Below are 21,455 nucleotides of genomic sequence, written 5' to 3' on the forward strand. Positions count from 1 at the left end.
TGCCAGGGACATACTTGCCAGGCTGGAGGGGAGAAAAATGCCCACTTTTTATATTTAATGACTCTCCAACTTTTTGGGCAATGGGAGAATTGTTGGTCTCTTAACTTCTTGTGCATTTTTTAGTTGGGGAAGAACGTATCTCGTAATCTTATGCCTCCTATGTGGGCTCAATGCCCACATTTTCATTCAGGGAGAGAAAGCGTTTTCTACATGGTCCCTCAGTTTCCTGACATTTAAAAAATAACTCTTCTAGGGGGTGTAGGGCAAAAGTTTCTGTAACTCTTCCCCCGTCTCATATTGCTCCAACTCCTTAAACGTGAAAAGAAATAAATTTGATGTTTTAAGGTAGGGGCAGAGAAAAGATACCTGCTTACTCTTAATTTCCAATGCATTTATTTTTTATATTCTTATAATTCTATGTAATTCTCGTTTTTATCTCTTGGGGAGCGGTAAAGAAAGACTTCTCCCACCTCATACATGAGCAATTCTTCACATTTTTATTCTAAAAATGAGTCAGTGGTGGGAGGTGTAGGATGGATTCGGAGATTCCTCCAGTCTCTACATGGGGCAGGTCCTTCGAGCTTTTAAAAAAAAAAAAAAATCGGATTTTTTGGGAGGGTCACGAGGAAGACAGAAAAAAAAAATCCCCTTTAAACCTTCCCAAGTCACAAGGAGCCAGTTCCTCAAATTAAAAAGACAAAAGAAAATCTGATTTTTCAGAGTGTTGGATGGAAATATTCTTGTTCACTATTTATTTCGCCTAGAAACAGTTTCTCGAATTTTTCTTTTGTGAAGTAGCTTCACTGGGGGATGGGGGAGGGGGGCTAACCTCCCTTAACCTTTAACCCCTCTCGTTTTACATAGGGCCAGTTCTGCAAACTTTTCTTTCTAAAATAAATATATTCTTTAAAAAAAATAATACCAACGGGGTAGTTAGAAATATTCTCTTCATCCCGCCTTTCGCATCAAAGCGGCTCCTCCAATATTTATTTATAAAGTCAATCTGATTGGGGAGGCAGGCTAGGAAGGGCCCCCTTAGCCCCTCTCGTCTGACCCAGGGCCAGCTCTCCGAACTTTGCTTTTCCAGGTCCTCGAGATTTTTTGGCACGGGTGGCAGGGGCGAGAGAAATCCCCCCCCACGAGCCTTCGAGCCTTCCATCAGGCCAGCTCTGCAAACTTTATTTTAAAAAATCCGTGTGATTTTTGGGGGGGGGGGGGGGGGGAGCACGAGAGTTCCCGTTAACCCCTTGGGTGCCGCCGAGAGGCGGCTCCCCAAACTTTTCTCCCCGCGGGCGATGACCCTCGCGAGGGGCGGGCGCGGGAAAGTTCGGGGGGCGCCGGGCGGCCGGCTTTGTGCGCGGAGGCGCGGAGGCCGGCGGCGCGGAGGCGCGGAGGCCGAGCCGAGGCCCGGGGCTGGCGGGCCGCGCGCCGAGCCGGCCGGGGGCGGGCAGGGCGCGGGGGCGGCGGCGGCCCGCGAGGGGCGGCGGCGGCCGCGGCGGCGGGGCGGGCGGGCCGCGGCTGGGGGGAGGCCGGCGCCCCCCCGCGCGCCCCCCGCGCCCCCGCCCCCCCGGCCGGAGCGGGCGGGCGGAGGAGGGAGCGGCGGCAGCGGCGGCGGCGGCGGCGGCGGCGGCGGCATTGTGCGCGCACCGGCACCCGGCCCGGGAGGAGCAGGACGCGCGGGGCCGCCTCCTCCCGCACGGACCCATGAACCAGCCGGGCGGCGCGGCGGCTCCGCAGGTACGACGGGGGGCCGGGGGCAGGCGCGGCGCGGGGCCCGGGGGCCGGGCCCGGGGCGCTGCGCCACTTCATTGCAAGGTTTGCAAAATGCAAAGTGCCTGGGCACGTTTGCGGGCTTTTTTGTGGGCGCCCAGGGGCGGCTGGGGGGCTGGGGAGCCCCCCCCGGGCGGCGCGGGGGTTGCGGAGGGTGGGGGCGACGAGGGGGTCTTTGGGGGGGCCCCCCCCAGCGCCCCCTGCAGCCCCGGGCTCGGACCGGAGCCCAGAAAACAAAGCGGCGACAGAACAGAGCAGCCATTTCAGTTTGGACAATTCACATTTTGCAAAAATGCAACCCCTTCCAGCTCTCCCCCCTCCCCTTTAAATTTGCAATTTCCCCCTGACCCTCTCTGCGCTCGGGGTCCCCGATGACCCCCCCCGGGAGGTCTTTCTCCCCGGGCCCCCCATCTTTGCAACAATCTTTTTTTTTTAGGCCATATTTCCCTTTCTCAATTTTTTTTTCTAATTTTTCTTCAAACGGTAGTTTTTTCCCATTAAAACGACGCCACCTAGAGGATACTATTTTGTAAATAAAAAAAGAAATGAAAATTGCAAAGAAATATTTTTTATTTCTTATTTTTTGAAAAGTTTGCACTGTAAGGCATGGGAGGGGAGAGGCATTCTTTTTTTTTCTTTTTTGCGGTGAAAATTTTCACTTTGATCTTTCCAGGAGCGTGGAGACAATTTTTATTTCGGAAGCTAAATCCAGATAATATGTAAATGAAAATTAAGCTGGAATTTGAATGAATTCAGTTTTTGAAGGGGAGAAAGCAAAAAGCCTCCTAAAACTAAAGTCAGTTTGGCTGCCCAACTCATTTTAGTTTGAGAAAAAAACTAATTGGAATGAGGAAAGGAGGGAAATTGTTGAGTTTAGAGAAAACTGGGGGAATTGGCTTTATGAAGCAATTAGAAATTGTACTTAATTCTAATTTGGAACTTGTTTAGCTCAGCGGGCAAAAAAGACTAATTTCACCATTTGACAATATTTAAAGTTTTTCTGTTTCCAAGAAGGAAGGATTTAAAAGAGAAAATAGACCCTAAAATGTTGCCTTTGGACACACCCAAAAATTCTAGTTTTTTTTTTTTAATTTTGCATTTACATTTTACTGCATTTAAATTCCAAGGTTCTAAAGAGAAATAGAAACTGGAAAAGTTAGAGTGAAATCTTGTCTTTTTTCCCCCTGCATTTGTTGGGTTTGGTGTTATTTTTTTTGTTTTGATGGAATAATTAAGACTGTTTTCTGATTTTGTTGCCTGAAAGGTCTAGGCATTTCTTTTTTTGTTGTTGTTTTATCCAGAAAATGTCAGGAACCTTTTTTGAGCAGTATTCAGTGGGGAAAAAAATGTAAATTCATTACATTATACAAATTGAGTAGCCCACAGATTTGTAGGAGAGACCGCCATTAAAATAAGATATGCATAATTAACATTATTATGAAAAAACTAACAGTGGATTCACAGAAGCTCATTTTTTATGACATGCAACTGAATCAGTTGATAAAGACAAGGGTTGAGGAATCCTTGGTAGAAAGAAATTTTCCCTTCTCTGTGCTTGCTCACTCTTCCAATTTGAAAAATTTATTATTTAAAAAAAATCCAGATTGGTTTCAGGCCTCTTAGATTGTGATGAGGGGTTGGTAGTTTATTAACATTTGGTATTTTTCGCAAATTTGATTACTTTCAAAGGGGAAAAAAAAATCCATTAGCCTCGATCGTTCTGGCGGTGGGGGCGGGCTGTGATTTTAAAAAATAGCACAAATTTTACTGACTTAACAAGAAGGAAGGAGAAAAGAGGGAGTGACAGAGAGGAGATGAAAATAATGATTCTTATCCATCTTCTCTAGTGGATTTTCTAGAGATTTACTTACTTTGCTGAAAAAATGGGGTAAAACACCAATTCAGCTGATTCCAGCATCAAAATTGAATTTTTATTTTAGAGGAAAAAAATCAAAATACAAACAAAAGCCAAACCCGAAGGTACTTGCCTTTGGAACATGAAAGCACGTATGCAAACAGTATTGGATATAGGTTTTTTGGCCTTAAAATGAATCAAATCAAGGTGAAACCAAAAAAAAAAAAATTTTTTTTTTAGAAGACAAATATTGACTGAATTGAAACTTAACAGATGAAAATAAGGTACCCAAGCAAAGTTGAAGGGTTATTTGTGATAAATTAGGACGTGATTGAACTTGCTGGAGATTTTGAACCAAAAAAAAAAAAAAAAAAGTTCTAATTTTTCTGTCCAAAAGGAGGAGTGAATGTTGTTAGCATTTGCAGGGGGCATCTTGGTGGGGGACCTTGGGTGGGGAGCTCTCTGTGGGTCACACAAGGACCGAGACAGGAAACCTTGTGCCCCTTGCGCCAGCCACCAGCTGGTCTTGGAAGACATGGTGGCCCCAGTCCGTGGATTCCCAACCCCATTTTGTGGAAATTCAGATTTCTAAGGGGATACGAATTCTGTGAAATAGTTCTGACAGTGGCAGAGGCTTGACATTTCCCATCGTCGCCATTGCATTTGGGAGGTTTTATTTTTTTAGTAACGAAATCCTTCAGGGCCGACTGGCCACATTCTGACATATTTGGAATGAGTTTTTTTTTTTTTTTTAGTAGCATAATTAAAATTTTTTTTTTCTGTTGAATTATTTAGGCCGATGCCTAGGACGGTCAAAGAATTTATAATTTCCAAGGGCTCTGGAGGCCTCCTGAGACCGTAGGCCTGAGTTTAGCAAGTGATGGAGGAGAGCTGTGCCCTGGGCTGGGGAGGGGTGAGTGGGGACCCCCTCCAGGCATCTGAGAAAAAAGTCAGGGTTGTAGATAACAGGTTATTTCTGGTGCAAGGAATAAAAATATTGCTGCGCGTCCCTTTGTGTGTCCGGGATCTCTGGACACACAACTCAGATTCCTTCATTCATTCTGCTGAAATTTTGTCGTGTTGTCTACGGTTTCAAGAGAACCCCTGGCTAGAAATTGAAAATCGTTTCTGTTCAGTAGACCTGTTTTTTCTTTTTTCTTTTAAAATTGGTTATTCTGATCATGTTTGTTGTAGAGGAAATAGAGATGCATGATGGTCCTGTGGGGGGTGGGGTCCCTGTCTTTTGTTTCCATTGGTGTCTCTCTGGATTGAGATCTGACCTTGACCTTGCCCCCCCCACCTCCTGTTTTAGATGGCAGTGTGACCAGAAATGGATATGGGAGCTAAGTTTTGTTAGCCCGTGTCCGTTCACCATACTCTCTTACAATATTGGGCAAAAAGTTGGGCAAATTGGACTTGACGGGTGGGAATGTGATGATGGTCTGAGTTATTTTGGGGAAAGATCGTTTTTACTCAGTTTCACAGTGGAGACCCTTATTACTTACTGTTTGGCTTTTCTGCCTAAGGAGTTTTGTTTTGTTTTTTTTCTAATAAGGTTTGAAATTTCAAGGGCCTGCTTTATAGCTTGCCTTCGGCCCAAGCGAGGAAAAAGGGTTTGCTTATACTTTCTGCCCCGCACAGAGGTGAACTGGAACAAGGACTCTTGCTTTTCCAGAAGGAAAGCAACAAAGATGGCTGGTCAGCGTAAGGCTGACCTCTCCCTCCCTGGTCCTAGAAAGTAAACAGCCAGTGGTTTGTTTCATTTGAGAGGCAGAATTTAAAAAACTCCTCCATTGTCAGATACGGTTCCCCCTCCAAGTTTGACTGAGCTCTTGGCTGCTGTTTCCTCTGACCTCAGAATGCCCCTGTCTTCTCCTTGGTCGGCTGATAAGAACTTCCAGGCGTGTTTCACTGGATGTATAAGCTGACTTTTCACGGTCGTGGCGAAATTTTGAATTTTTTCCAGGTTCTTGTAATGTTTCATGTCAGTTGCGTCTCCTTCCCGGTGATGGAGAGCGAGGTGGCTTTGTGGGCACCCAGGAGCCCCGGCTCTCCCAAGGTCTCGTGTGACCTTGGACAAATCACTTTTTCCTTCTGAGCCGCGGTTTTTTACGTTTGTGAAACGAGACCTTTGGATCAGAACAAGCATAGTGACAAACAGGTTTCATCTCTTATTCGGCCTCCGAGTGGTTGGCCGTAGCTGCCGGGATCCTTGTGTTGAGAAGGATTCTGAGGTCACGTCTGGACTCTCAGTTTCTGGAGAGAGGGGTGGAGTGGTCAAGGAGCAGTGTCGATCACAGAGTGGGCAGTGTGTATCTCATTCGCCATACCCGAACTAAGCTGTGAATCCTGACCTGTTAATGGGTTATAAAGTCAATAGTGGGTCACAGTCAACATAAAAAGAAAAGAGTAGAGAGGATCAAGACAGCAGAGGGAGAGCACGGTGTTGAAGGTAAGCGTTGTCTCGTGAAACTTTGGTCTTATTTGGTATTTGCCAATACACGTGTGTGATAAGAATTGTAATTCCTACTGTGAGTTGTGGTTAAAAAGAGTTTGAAAGGTATTGACTGCACGATCCACCGTGGTGTATTGTGAGTACAGCACACTTTGTGTATCTTTTATTTTCTCACTTATTATCCCAGTTGATTTTTACGTGAACCCTGTGGGGTAGGGGTCCTGTGCCACATGGTTTGTCCCCTGGTTGAGCCTGCCTTAAGGGCCACACCTGAAGAAGCCTCAGCTGCCTGGTGGTCAGGTGCGCAGCCCAGCTCGTCGGCCTTGGACGAGATTGACCGGAAGCGTGAGGCCAGTGTCTCTGCCAGGTTCTCTTGCTGGAGAGGAGATTTATTTTTTATTTTATTGAGGTCACCTTGGTTTATAACATTGTGGAAATTTCAGACGCCCATCATTATATTTCGGCTTCTGTATAGACTGCATCGTGTTCACCACCAAAAGTCTAGTTTCTTTCTGTCCATCACCATCCACCTGTGGAAAGGAGATTTTAAGTAGTGTGGACTCCTGACTTGGTGGGAGGGAGAGCAGACACACTTTTATCCCTCACTTTTACTTCAAATTGCCAGAGGAATTTTTCTGGAGTTAGAGAGTTCATGTTTGTGCTATATTTAAATTTTCATCCGACTCTGTGAGTGTCTGTATTTCTGTGTGTCTGTGCTTCCTAAAAATTCCAGAATTGCTGTCTTAGTCTTCTCATCTTTGAATGTGTCAGACCAGCACTGTCCGATGGAAACATAATTCGAGCTGGGAATGCGAGCCACATATGTAATTTTAAATTTTCTAGTAATGCTTTAAGAAAAGGAAAGAGAGCCAGCCCTGGTGGCCTAGTGGTTAAAGTTCGGCGCACTCCACTTTGGCGGCCTGGGTTTGATTCCTGGCCATGGAACCACATTACGTGTCTGTCGGTAGCCATGCTGTGGCGGTGGCTAACATGGAAGAGCTAGAAGGACTTACAAAAAAAAAAAAAACCCCTCCCAATTTCCTCCTTTAACGAAATAAAAAAATAAAAAGAAACAGGTGAAATTAATTTTAATAGTATAGTTCATTTAAACCAGTATATCCATAATATGCTCATTTCAATATTTCATTATAAAATTATTAATGTGATATTTTATATTTTTTCCGTGAGGGGTGTTGTCTTTTCTGACTAGCCACATTTCATGAGTTCAGTAGCCACACGTGGCTAGTGGCTTTGGTATTGGACGGCACAGTGCCACACCACCGTTCCTTCTAGTTGTTGTTACCCGGTGGCCTCAGAAAGTTAGTGACGTGTCTTCCTAAGCTTTTGGTTTTGTTGGTGGGGCTTCCTTCCTGAGCCCTCTGTGCCCTGAGGCATTTCAGCCTGTGGTGGTAATGAGTTACATCCATGTGTCCTCTTCTGGCTGAAGTGGTCCACACCTCCCTTTTATTTGTCCCAAAGCAGTCTTCTGCCAGGGTTAGGCCAGACCGCTTTAGTTAAAAATGACAAATGAGGGGCCGGCCCAGTGGCGCAGCGGTTAAGTGCGCGCATTCCACTTCTTGGTGGCCCAGGGTTCGCCGGTTCGGATCCCGGGTGCAAATATGGCACTGCTTGGCATGCCATGCTGCGGTAGGCGTCCCACATATAAAGTAGAGGAAGATGGGCACGGAGGTTAGCTCAGGGCCAGGCTTCCTCAGCAAAAAGAGGAGGATTGGCAGATGTTAGCTCATGGCTAATCTTCCTCAAAAAAAAAAAAAAAAGCCAATCATGGCTAAAAACTCAAGGATGATGTGTCTTAGCGCGTGAGCTCTTACAGTAGAGAAGCGCAAGGGCAGGAGGCAGTCATGGGAGGTGGGTGTTAACTAAAGGATTGCCTGAAAGAAGCACGAAGATGTAAGAAGGCAGCAGGTGGCAGGGAGGACCAGGGCTGGGGTCCGAGAGGAGGAAGGAGATCAGGAGCCAAAGCTGGTCTGCCCGTGAAATCCATTTTGGAACTGAATATGGAATCACCAGGAAATGCCCCCACGACAGCCCGTAGGTCAGAGGCGTAGACATTTTCTGACATCCACCGAATTGGTGAAATGGAAAGCTGGATTTGAGGTCAACCAGACCAGAGATTGAAATCCAGCCTCGTGGCACGGTTAGCTTTGTGTTACTTCGGGAAAGTCCCTTCCGGTTTTGGAACCACAGTTTGTGCATCTGGAAGAAGGGAGGGTAACACTCTTGACCTTGATGGGTTATTTTACCATTAAAGGATGTCGCACGTGTGTAAACACCCAGCTAGTCCTTACAAGGTGGTCCGTAGGAGGTGGTCCACACATGTTAGTTCTCTCTTGACCCAGCGGCCCGGGGGTCTCCATCTGGGGAGCTGGAGTCCCATGGACAACAGTTTGGGTAGTTCTGGAAACTTAGTGGCTTATCTTTACCGGGCAGAGTTAGGTAACAACAGAAAATGTCCCACTTTTTTGGTTGTTGCTTTAAAACAGGCCGGGATGAGACGTGTCCTGGACCGTACCTGTCTTTAAGTGTTCTCAAAGCTTCCCTTCCAGGGATGCTCTGGCTCCTCCGAGTATTTCTGGATTTGTTTCGAATCCTGTGGCACAGTCTTTAAAAGGGATAAATCTTAATCCCGGTGAACCGTGTTCCTTTGAGCTTCCCAGGCTGGGCCTCCTGTGTCTGGGGCGCCTTCCACCATTCACCTCCGCTCCATGAGAAACAAGACCCCCCTCGAGACCCACCTGCATGTCCTCTTCTGTGGAGCCCCCCTGAAGCTCCCCAGGTAGACTTCCTCTCCCCCTCCTGCCCGCCTCCGCCACAGTACTTCCCAAATACTCTGGGCCCACCGATGAGAGCCGGTTGCTTGCGTTTCTCTTTTTCCAGCCAGCTTGTGAGCGTCTTGAGGGCAGAGATCATGGGTTGTTCATTTTAGGGTCTGGCACAGAACAGCAGCTTAATAAATATTTGATGAGTTAATTTGATTTTTGGAAATAGATGAGTCGAATTTGAGCCTGGCGAAGAGTAGGTGACCCATGTGGGTTTGGCCATGTGGTCAAAACCAGTATTTAATAGGGAGCCATAAGCACGTTTTCTTGGAGCCGACTCTGAAGCCCATGGCCCCCTTGGAGTAATAAATCAGAGGGGGCTCCTTGGATGGGGATAATGCTGCTTTGACTTTACATGTCTTGGGGAATTTTTAAAAGTTCTCATCTCCCTTTACTCCTGTTGCATAAACTGTTTCTTTAAAATCGATGGGGGGCCATCTCCCGTCATCATCCAAATCACTGATCTGCAGGTATGAAGAGTGGGACTCTGTGTTTCTTAGGAGGGGGAAATGGGGGAAGTCTTGAGGTGGCAGGGGTCTGACAATACCCCATTTTTTTTGTGTGTGTGTGAGGAAGACTGGCCCTGAGCTAGTATCTGTTGCCAGTCTTCCTCTTTTTGCTTGAGGAAGATTGTCCCTGAGCTAACATCCATGCCAACCTTCCTGTATTTTCTTTGTGGGACGCCACCACAGCATGGCTTGATGAGTGGTGTGTAAGTCCGTGCCTAGGATCTGAACCTGCAAACCCTGGGCTGCCGAAGCAGAGTGCGTGAACTTAACCACTACACCACTGGGCCAGCCCCAGGATCCCGTGTTTGCTCCAGGAGCTGGTCGTCTTGGCCGTGAGCCCAGGAACTGGATATCAGGGGCTGTTTGCAGAACACCCACACACATGGGCCTGTTAAACGTGAAGTAGCTAAACTTTTGATTTGATGTTCAACCAGACCCCGTCTTTGGTTGGATTCTGGTTTGTAGATGCCAAAGATTCAAGGAAAATTTATGAGAGAGAGCTGAGAACATTCTGTTTATTTGCTTAATTTTTTTTCTGTAAGTTTTATGGAACGCTGCCATTTTTAACACTTTGTGGCCCAGCTCATCAACTGAGCACAGGATCCCAGTTTGAGATAGACCATATATCCTCAATGGTCATGTTCTCACATTTTTGTATTTCTGAAATTGGGATGTGTCTTACAGTAGATGTGTTGTGTTAGCCTATTGTTTCTCGCTCTTATTTTTTCTTCTTAAAAAGCTGTTATAAAATCGATGGTGTAGCTAATAGTCTGAGGCATCTTGGAATTGAGGAAATGAGTGTCATGTTCCTAATGGGGTGGATTGTGACGTTAGGGACTTCCAATTCTGCTCTTTTTACCTCGCTTCTCTCTGGGCTTGGCTTCTCCACCTGTACGGTGTGGGCAGGATTTGGCCTTGCGAAGAAGCTTCTGGAACTCTGAATTGGCACCCCTTTCCTTCCATGTCTTTGGGTGGGTTTCATAACTTTGCTGTGGGCCCTTCTCTAAAAGGTGTGAGTAACCAGTGTGAGGGAAGTGAAGCCTTGTAAACGGGTGGTCCCTCCTGTACTGCCGCCTGAACCAGCTGTCCTACCCGTGGCAGAACACCAGTTTCACATTTCCAGGGGTAGAACAAACAGGTCAAAGTTGGAGGGACAAGGCTTGCTCCCTGCACCGCTCCCCTCCTTCATCATCTTTGCCAGAGTACTTCATTTCTCTGCACTTTGTTTTCCTTATCGGTAAAGTGGGGATGATGATAACGATGATACGTGTGACACAGGCTTCTTGTAAAAAGTTACAAGGAATATGAGAAAAAAGCTTTGTGAAGGGGAAAGTGCTTTTTTTTACTTGCAGCACTTTTTTTGTGCATCGTCTAGTCCAGGGATGGTACATAAGCAATATACATGCTGCCACTCCTCATTTCTAAGCCTGTAGCAGACATTGCTAATCGATCCTGGCAGCGTTTTCCATTGAGTCTGGCCACTGGCCTCAGAGTCCTTCTTAATAGGATGCTGCCAGTCAGTTGGGTTCAGCATGGGATGTGAAGCCAGTTTGCTGTTCCTGATCTAGTACACATGCGCACACACACACACAGGAAGGGAGGTGGAGTGACTTGCCCAGAACCTTAGTAAGTGGGCAGGGGTGGAACTTCAAGCCTCAGATTTCTTAACCCCTGCGCAAATGCTTTTCCTACTGTTTGCACATACACTGTGTCAGAAGGAATTAAAGTGAATTTGGTCTTGAGAGCGAGCAAGAGGATCCTGACTCCTCCCTCCCTGTTATAATTAGATACCCTTGGGGTTGTCATCAAAGTGGGGCTGAATGACCTGCTTCTCTGCCTGATCCCCGAGTGATCCAGTTTCAGAGGGGAGATGCTAGTGGCCGGGCCACTGGGTTGGGTGGTGTCCATCACTCACTCGCTCTCTCGCTCCTATAGTATCGATGACATGGCAGAGGGCAAGGCAGGCCTTGGGGTTCCTAGATGATGACCTGGGTTTTCGACAAGTTTGCTGTTTACACTCTTAAGACCCCTGGAATCTTAATTTCTACATCTTGTGACATAACCCTTTACACGAATGAAATAACATATTTGAAAATAGTTTTTAAACTCTGAAGCCCTCCATTTGTGTTATTTTTTTTATACGTGTTCATTTTTGTAACTAGCAGTACTCACTAATTATTAGTGCCCTGTTGGGGAAATTCTGTAAACCCAGAGTCACCGATGGGTGCCCACAAGGTAAATTGGTCCCTTATCTTGTTTTGTTTTATTTGCCGGCCGAAGGTTTAAAAAGTTTGGAACTTTTAGGCCTTTGCCAGGGTGTGTGCTCTCCTGTTTGAGTCAGTTCCCACCCTCCTCCCATTTCAGTCATGTGTGTGACCTGCCTGGGTCACTGGGCCCTGGGCCCCCCCAAGACAGCCTCCATTTGCTTATCTGTTAAGTGGGAGAACAGCCCGCTCGTCCAGCCATGACAGGCTTCCTGTGAGCCTCGCCTGAGTTAATGGACAGCAAAGTGCTTCATGAACAGCGAAGACCTGGAGAAACGTGTTAAAAAGGAAAGGAAGGAGGCTGAGGTGAGGACTGCATTGAGTCGACAGAAAAATGATATAAATATTTTGGCTGACAGAGCAGCAGGAGGCTTCATGTATAAGCTAAAGAGAATAAAGGAGTCAGGTGATGCTCGGCTCCTGGGTCTGGTAGGGAAAGCACAGGGAAACCCGCTTTCTAGTGAAGCGAACTCTGTGTGAGGAGTGGAATCTTTGCTTTCCAGGGGCCAGCCCTGGTCCTGGGAGGAGGGCGGGGGGTACCCCAGGGAGTAGGAAAACCTGAGATCTCCCCCATGGGTGGAAATGAGTCCTGCTAAGTGGAGCCCGGGTGTCCTTCGGCAAGCCCCCGACTTGCGGTTTGCTGGGAACATTCAAAGTCAGAAGCTGTTTTGGCTGGCTTACTGGATGTTTTATTGTCCAAGACAGCACGCCCGAGGGGCTAGCCATTCTTACCTCTCCTCTTTGAGCCTCCTGCCAAACGAATTCCCACCAGCCCCGACATTTTTGTAGAGAATTGAGGACGGGAATTTTTATCGAGTGAAATTTTGCAGAGAATTTCCCTTTGGCTTTATTTTGGGCTCAGAGTTTTGCGAGCCAAGCGCACCTAGCCGGGGCGCTTGGCATGCTCAGGGAGAATAGATGAAGATGTTTTTGGATGCTGGAGATTTTTTTTTCTCCTAATTTCATCAACTGGGAAAAATAACTATAAAAATTTAAGTGTGTTTATGTGGGTGTTCTTGTAATGTGTGCTGGAAAAGCAGAAAGTGAAACTGATCTGAAATAAAACGGAAACTGGCCTGAAACGAGGCCTCAGGGAAGGGGAACTTCCGTGGAGTGCTGCTAGCTTGAGGTGGAATTTGTCGTGAAATGGGTCTTCTTTTTGGATCAGGGGAGTCTAGAGCTAAAAAGGTTTATAGAGATTGGCTAAGCTTGTGCCATCTAATATGTGTTGGTAATCGCTAGCCGTGTGTGGCTGTTGAGCAGCAGAAATGTGGCTAGCCTCAATTGAGATGCATTCTCAGTGTGAAATCCACACCGGATTTTAAAGACTTAGGAGGAAAAAAAGACTGTCAAAGAGCTCAGTAATTATGTTTTTTAATATTGATTACAGGTTGAAATGACGGCATTTTATATATTGGGTTAAATAAGATGTATTATTAAAATGAATTCCACTTGTTTTTAATTTATTATTAATTTTTTTACAGTGTGGCTACTAGAAAATTTGAAATTACCCGTGTGGCTCGTATTACATTTCTGTTGGGCAGTGCTGATCAAAGCTAACCTGCTCCTCCCAGAGAGGGGCAGTGGCTTGCCCAGGGTCACACAGCAGCTTCGTCAAGTAACTGGACAGGATGCGAGACTCAGAGTTTGGGACTGAGAAGGAAGCCTGATGTAGTGATGGAGGCATTGGCATAATGAGGTGGCTGAAATGGAGGGGTAATGGGAATTCATGAGAGGGAGAGAGAAAGAGACAAGGAGAGAGAGAGAGATTAGTAATTCAGGGGGAAAAAATTAAACTGTTTCCCACTTTGCTTTTCCATTCCCCTAAACATTAATTAAACACTTTGGAAGAAAGTAAATCTAACAAGACGAGCAAAAACAAATCTCAGAGATTACCCCTGATAATCTCTCCGCTTGCCAAAAAATTCCAGTCTGTTTAGTTTCTGGGTTTTAACCAGGGTCTTTGAGTCAGACTACAGTTCAGGGCTGGTTTGGGCATAGAAAGCCAGGTCACTTTAGGGACTATGGATCTGGGGTCCTGGGAGCCTGGAAGCCGTTTTCTTGCTAAGTCGTGTCTGCTCCCTGTAGTGATTTGGGAAGCAAGGCTTCTAGAAGACCCCCAGGGCATAGTGCCATAGTGGACAGAGCTGGCAGGGTGGGGATCATCTAGCCCCCCTGATCTGCAGTGGGACAGAGACCTGGAGGGGGCCACGAGCCACGGGGGAGCAGCAAAGCTACACTAGAACCCAGGTCTCCAACTTTCCAGCCCAGTTCTCCTGCTCACCACGTTTGGAAGGGAGTTTGAGCCATGTATGGCAAATTCACCCTTACTAATTTTTGTTTTTCAGTCAAGAACTCTTTCTGTCAAAAGGTTGAAGTTTAGATTTCTTCATCTCACTTGATTTTTGCAAAATACAGTTTTTCTGCCTTGAAGTCTAATCATTGCACATTTGCTGAGTGCTTCTTCTATGCCAGGCACTCGGGCAATTAACAGCTATTATCTCAGTTAATACGATCGCCCTGGAGAGTAGGGATTTTTTTTTTTTTTTTTAAATATCTGGGAACCTGAGATTTAGACGTGAAAGGAATTGCCCAAGGGTCCACAGCTGGTCGGGGACAGTTGAATTCAAATTCAAATGGTCACCAAAGTGCAGGCTCGCCACAGCCCTTTGAGGTGTGGAGTCATTCCTCTTTACAGTTGGGGAAGGTGATGTCACGTGCCCAAGATGTGGAATAGGTGGTGGGCTGGGACTCGAACCTGGGTCCTTCAGATGCCCTGTCCATGCCCTCACTTTTGCTCTGGAGGTGGTACTGAACCCTGGGGTCTCAGGATGTTGCCCTCCCCACTCTGTGGGGCCTGGGCCTGGGCCTGGGCCTCCAAGGCTGCCGGTCCCCAGCTTCCGGCTCTCCTCGGCAGACCAGCGGGTTGTGTGTTTCATGCGCCCGGAGCCTTTAATACCACGTTTGAAAACAGTTGCAGAAGGTTTGCTGTAATTAATTACATTTGACATACTTGGAATCGGGGCCTCCTGGATTCAGAATGCAAATTTATGCCCAGACAGATGTAAGGTATGCTTGGAGCCAAGAGCTCTGGCACGTCCCAGCCAGGGTCTGTGGCATCGCTTGCCGCCCTGATGCGACGTCACGGGCAGTGAGTGGTGAAGGCAGGAATCAAACTCGGGGATACCTGGAGCCCACAGGCTGTTGGAGGAGAAATACCCCTGGGCTTTGGGGCGGGAACCGCGGTCTCTCTTATCTGAGCCCTGCTCCTAACTCCAGCATGGTCTGGGGGTAATTTCTTTTCACTCTTTGGGCCTCAGTTTCCCCTATTACACAATGAGGGGTTGGACTAGGTGGTCTCAGGAAGCATGTGCTCTGAGTTCAGGGACAGGAGGGTCAGAGCTCAGAGGGCTGGGTTTTGGAAGTATAGGCAGCTGAGACGAGAAAGGCTTGGGATGGAAGGTTAGCAGGTGGCTATTGGAGCAGATGGGAGGGGTGCCACCGCCTGGTATCTAGCACAGGATGTTGCTGATTTCCAGGGCTCCACAGAGAGAAGTCGTCCGTTCAGCATCAGTCCCCTGCCCCCATCTCTGTATTCATCTCGCCATCTGTATTAGATATTTGTTGCTGTGTAACAAATCGCTCCCAAACTTAGTGACTTCAAACCAGTTGTTACTTACTGTACCTTGTGGTTTTGTTGGGTCAGGAATTTAGGAGTAGCCCATTGATTGGTCTGGTTTAGGGTCTCTCTGTGGTCGTGGTCCTATGGTTGCCCGGGCTAGGGTCATCCTGAAGGCTTCTCCACTCTCTTGTTTGGTGCCAGGGCTTGGAGGATTCGAACAGCTGGAGCTAATAAGGCCAGAATCCATCCGTCATCCATCTACCTACCTATCTGTCTCTCATCTGTCTACCTATCTGTCTAGTTCTGGGTGGTCTCCCCAACATGGAGGCTTCATACATGGCCTGACTTCTATATGGTGCCTTGAAGCCCCAGAGGCCCCTGTCCTGAGAGAGAGAGAGGCAAGCAGACACAGTGTCCCCTTGTATGACTCAGCCTCAGAAGTCAAGCAGCGTAACTTCCATCTCAATCTATTGGTTGAAGCAGTTACAAAGACAGGCCCCAGTTCAGGGGGAGAGACATAATGCCGCCTCTCTATGGATTGTGTTGACATCACATGGAACATGTAGGATCGGATATATAGTGATGTGTTCATCTTTGGCTGCCATACCCTGTGTCTACTCGCCAGTCCATCTGTCCAGCTGGTTCACCTATCCATCCTTCTCTACCCACCCGCCCACCCACCATTTCATCTGTCCGTCCTTCAGATGTCTGTCCTTCAGATGTCTGTCCTTCCTTATGTTCACCATTCTGTTCACCATCCATCGCATTCAATCACCTGTCACATTATGAGCACCTGATATGTACCAGGTACAGAGGTGCTTTCAATGATGAGCTCAAAGGGAAGAATGAAATAATATTTTTTGAGAACTTAGTCTCTTTATCCTCAAGATAATCCCATGACATAGAGTTGTTCTCATGTCTGTTTTACAGGTGAGGGAACCAGGGCACAAAGGAGCTAAATAACTTGCCCAGGGTCATTCAGGTCGTTAGTGTCAGAGCTAGAACTTGAACTTGGGACCTCCTGACCGCGCTGTCCTGGGCTGTCTCCCTTCTGGTTTCTAAGTGTGAAATGGCCGTCCAACAGTTGGTTCTCCACGTCTATTTTTTTCCCCAAGTGAAAATAGGTTCTTTTTTCCATGATTATAAAAATAATACATTCGTTACAAAAACACTCAAGCAGTACACAGAAATGTGATTATTTCCTTAAAAAAAAATCACTCAAAATCCTGCCACCCAGAGATAACCATTGCTCACATTTTGATGAACGTTATTCACGTCCTCTCTCTGCATATTTCAATATATATGATTACAGCTTTATACAGATGGGGTCATATTCTACATGCTGTTCGGTAGCCTACTTTCTTTCTTTTTTTTTTTTAAAGGTGTGGATATCTATCTTGATCAGTAAATACAGTTCTTCATTATTATTTTACTGATTGTGTTGTGTTCCCACTGTATATATGTCTGGAAACTCAGTGCCCTATTGGATTTTGGTTATTTTTGATCTTTGTACACGTGATGTGTCTTGCCTGTATGGTGATCTCTTTAGCATCATTCTCTAAAAGGCCAAATCGTGCACCACAGCGTATTCACATTCTGTGTTTACGTTTCTACTAGGAGATTGTGAGCACGCGTTTTGCACGTCGTGGCCATCACCTTGTATGGCCAGTATTTTTAATTGTTGATGTCTTGATGGGGAAACCAATGAGGTTGAACATCTGTTGGTATATTTTTATTAGCCACTTGCATATCTTCTTTTCTGATTCATCTGTTCAAGCCTTTTGCCCATTTTTCTCTTGGGGTGTTTATCTTTCCCTTTATTTTTTTTTTAAGCTCTTTGAATTTTAGAGAGATTGACTCTGCTTTGAGATTCCAAGTATTTCTTTTTCTAGACTTTTAAAAAAAATGCTATTTAGTCGTGGTTGAATGAGATGTTTGCTTTTTTAATGTTTACATTTTTGTATTTTGGATTCTGACTGTATTTTTTTGGTGTCACACTTAAAGACTCCCCCACGTTAAGAATTTATAGTGAAAAGGCAGCCTATAGAATGGGCAAAAATATCTGCAAATCATGTATCTGATAAGGGGTTAATTTCCAGGATATATAAAGAACTCCTACAATTCTACAACCAAAAAACAAACAAGTTGATTTTTAAAAAAATGGGCAAAGGACTTGAATACATATTTTTCCAGAGAAGATAGACAAATGGCCGACAAGCATAGGAAAATATGCTCAACATCACTAATCATTAGAAGGGCAATTCAAAACTACGATGAGATATCACCTTATACCCATTAGAGTGACCACTATCAAAAAACAGACAATAGGGGCTGGCCCCGTGGCCGAGTGGTTAAGTTCGCGCGCTCCACTGCAGGCGGCCCAGTGTTTCGTCGGTTCGAATCCTGGGCGCGGACATGGCACTGCTCGTCAGACCACGCTGAGGCAGCGTCCCACATGCCACAACTAGAGGAACCCACAACGAAGAATACACAACTATGTACCGGGGGGCTTTGGGGAGAAAAAGGAAAAAATAAAATCTTAAAAAAAAAAACAACAAAAAAAACAGACAATAAGTGTTGGTGAGGATGTGGAGAAATTGGAACCTTTGTACACTGTTGGTGAAGCTGCTGTGGAAAACAGTGTGGAAGTTCCCCCAAAATTAAAAATAGGATTACCATATGATCTGGCAATCCTGCTTCTGGGTATATTCAAAGCAGACTCACACAGATATTTCTACACCCATATTCAGTGCAACGTTATTCACAAGAGCCAAGAGGTGCAGAGAACTCATACGTCCATTGATGGATGAACGGATAAAGTATGGTGTATACATAAAGTGGAATATTACTCAGCCTTAAAAAAAGAAGGAGATCCTATCATGTGCTACAACATGGAGAACCTTGAGGACATTATGCTAAGTGAAATAAGCCAGTCACAGAAGACAAATACTGTGTGATTCCACTTATTTGAGGTACCCAGAGTAGTCAAGATTGCAGAGACAGAAAGTAGAATGGTGGTTGCCAGGGGAAGAGGGAAGTGGGGAGCTGTTGTGCAGTGGGGGTAGAGTTTCGGTTTTGCAAGATGGAAGAGTTCTGGTAATCTGTTGCGTGGCTACGTGAGTATACTTAGCCCTGCTGAACTGTACACTTAAAATGATTAAGATGGTAAAAAAAGAAAGTTAAACGTTTGTCTAACCTGACAGATCCACAATTTGTTTTTTAGAAAGTTACAAGAAATACTTGTGCTGGCATACCATGCAAGATGTGCATAAGTACTCAGAATAGGATTGTTTATCGTGCTAAATACCTGGAAACAAAAACAAGAATTTATAAAAATATTCATCCCTACTTCTGCGATTCTTTTATATAGGTTTTGTTTTGTTATACTGAGATCGTTTATCTATCTGAAATGTCTTTGCTTTGGAGGAGGGACATGAGGATCTGGTCTGTTTTTTTCCAAATGGTGAGCTACCTGCTGTAACACCAATAATTGAATGATCCATCTTTTCCTCCCCGATTTGAAATGCCATCTCTATCTTAACGTTAAATTTCCATCTACTTAGGTCTATTTCTGGGCTCTCTGTAATGTTCTCTGGTGTACATAACACTTTGAATTTGATCCCATTAAAATAAACTTTAACACTAGAATTGCGCCTTAGAAGGAACGGTCTCAGCAAATAGCATGTACATTGCCACATGTGGTGCTCGCCACGTTGGGGCAGCTTTCTGCTGGGCTCCTGGTTCCCCAGACGGGCCGCAGTGCCGTGATAGATAAGGAAGCTGAGGGTCCGTGAGGTTGGGTCACTTGCTCTAGGTAGCTAATCGGTGCCCTTGTCCACTACATCTGGAAAGTGACGGAGCGCAGATTGGAGCCTGGATCTGTCCAGCCTCAAAGCCTGTGGAGTCCCTTTAATAATGCACTGTGTCACATGGAGGCACCCATCTCTTTCTTTAGGGACTGTCCATGCCTCTGCCCCCATCGTGCCTGGCACACAGTCCTGCTAGTTTGTGCTTTTTGAATTGGATGGGAAGCGAAAGTCATGGTTTATCCAAAAAGGATATTATTAAACGGGTTATTCCCTGGCTGCCGTTAGATGCTAACATTTGTTTTAATAAGTTAATTTTTAAATGGTTAAAGTAACCTAATGATATTACAGAGAAATTAGAAAATAAGGAAATAAAAAGATTGTGCTAAGTAAATTTCAGCCCCGTTATAGTCACTATTAAAATTTTGGTGCATTTCCTTCTCATTATGTTATCAGCTTATTTTTTTTTTTTTTGAGGAAGATTAGCCCTGAGCTAACGTCTGCTGCCAGTCCTCCTCTTTTTGCTGAGGAAGACTGGCCCTGCGCTAACATCTGTGCCCATCTTCCTCTTCTTTCTGTGTGGGATGCCTGCCACAGCATGGCTTGATAAGTGGTGCCATGTCCTCAGCCGGGATCCGAACCGGCGAACCCCGGGCCGCCGAAGCGGAACGTGCTGACTTAACTGCTGCGCCACTGGGCCGGCCCCAATCAGCATATTTTTATTATTAGAATCATAATGTATTAGAGGTTTGCCTCCTGCCTTTTCCTTCCCCCAGCTTTTCTTTGTCTTCCTGTGGTCATTTTTCAAGACTAGAATATTCACAGAAAAGAATGAACGTAGTTTGTTTAACCCATGCTCTGTTGTTGAACGTGGAGATTGTTTCTAATTTTTCTCCTTTGTAAAATTACACTCTAATGAACATTTTCACATGTAAGATATTCAGATCTTTTAAAGCCAGCTCCTTTGGATGTCTTCCCAAAGACAGATTCCTAGGTCAAGGGTAGATATTAGTTTAACACATTTCTATATATCCTGCCCCTTTTTGGGCATTTTTTGGTGGTAGACTTTGGGAACCTCTGTTGATTTGGAAAGTAAATATGGTAAATTCTTTCAAACAATGTTTTGTTGACTTTATTATCATGAAAGGGGTTCATGTTCTAGACTATATATGCAAAAAAGACTGTAATACCACACCTCTCTGAGATGACCTCTATTAAGTTCTTGTCTGTCCTTGCATTGTTTGTTTATACAAATATTTATTTTTCAGTCAATTATTTTTAATCTTATCTTATTAGCCAGAATTTTCTGATAACTCGTTTTTCTGCCTTTATGCTGATAATCCATTTTTGAATGATAATCCTTTGTCTTTCAAGATCCCAAACACTTCTGGAATTTATCCATCCACCACCAACTAGTGAATATTTGTTCCAGCTCTAGGCGATGACCCTTGGCAGGTGCCAGGGTGCTGAATCCATGTGAATTCTGTTCACAGCTGTCTGTCATGTGCTGTAGAAAGTGTTCAGAGCTCTAAGACTGGTTGCTGAGGGTGTTTCTTTGGAGGGAAAGATGAATCCTGGCAAAGATAATCTGGGGTGACTGCCTGGAGGAAGTGGCATTTGAGCTTGGCTTTCAAGGACAGAGAAGATTTGAGGGTCTAGAGATGGGTCTGTGGGAGGAAAGGGATGGAGCAGAGCCTTCTGGGCTGATGAAACAACGTGAATCATCAAAGAAAGATGAACTTCAGCGAATTTTTAGTGTTGAGTATATTTTATCGTAAATCTAATTCTTGGAAAGTTATGAGTCACAAAATTCTGCCCCAATGTGGTTTCCTTTCTGTGGGCCCTCCAGAATGGTCAGTTAATCAGAACTCTTCTCTCTGTTGGGGGCCGGGGGTAAATGGGGCCGTCAGTGGGAGGAAGATGGGGGTGCGGACAGTCAGAGGACGAAGGCGAGTCTCTGGTAATCAGACCTCAGTCGGAACACGTTTTAACTTTGCAAAGTGGTTTTTGCAAATACACCCTCCTTCCTCCTGCCTGTTATCCTAAGAGAACTGACCTCTGGGAGGCCTGCGACTTGCTCAGAGTCTCAGAGCGAGGGAGGAGCTGTGCGGGCAGTGGCCATCAGACCTCGTGACCGACCCCCAGGAAGAAGTCCATTTTATATCATGATCTTATACACATACAGGTGCTCATATAAGTAAGGCAGAAGCAGGGAACAGTAATGACACTGAACCGCTTGTGATGCATTCTCATATTTTCTATTCTCTTGTGTTTTCTTTTTTTAAAAAATGCTAGCTGTGACTCATTAAATTGATTTCAAGACCCAACCTTGGG

At 45.6% G+C, this 21,455-nt stretch overlaps 1 protein-coding gene across 24 annotated transcripts in view; it reads left to right on the forward strand.

Annotated features, from left to right (window-relative positions):
• The first annotated feature begins 1,584 nt into the window (after positions 1–1,584).
• ZNF618 (zinc finger protein 618) overlaps positions 1,585–21,455 on the forward strand; it is a 183,664-nt gene continuing 163,793 nt past the window's right edge. For 22 of the 24 annotated variants that reach the window (XM_070251174.1, XM_070251175.1, XM_070251177.1 and 19 more), the window contains exon 1: positions 1,585–1,737. In XM_070251174.1, coding sequence (XP_070107275.1) covers positions 1,705–1,737 — 33 coding nt within the window. In that variant the 5' untranslated portion in view covers positions 1,585–1,704. The remainder of the gene's footprint in view (positions 1,738–21,455) is intronic. The other 2 variants (XM_070251192.1, XM_070251197.1) reach the window with 1 other exon arrangement.

Source organism: Equus caballus, chromosome 25, assembly GCF_041296265.1.
Source record: "Equus caballus isolate H_3958 breed thoroughbred chromosome 25, TB-T2T, whole genome shotgun sequence".
In the NCBI taxonomy this organism is placed as follows: domain Eukaryota; kingdom Metazoa; phylum Chordata; class Mammalia; order Perissodactyla; family Equidae; genus Equus; species Equus caballus.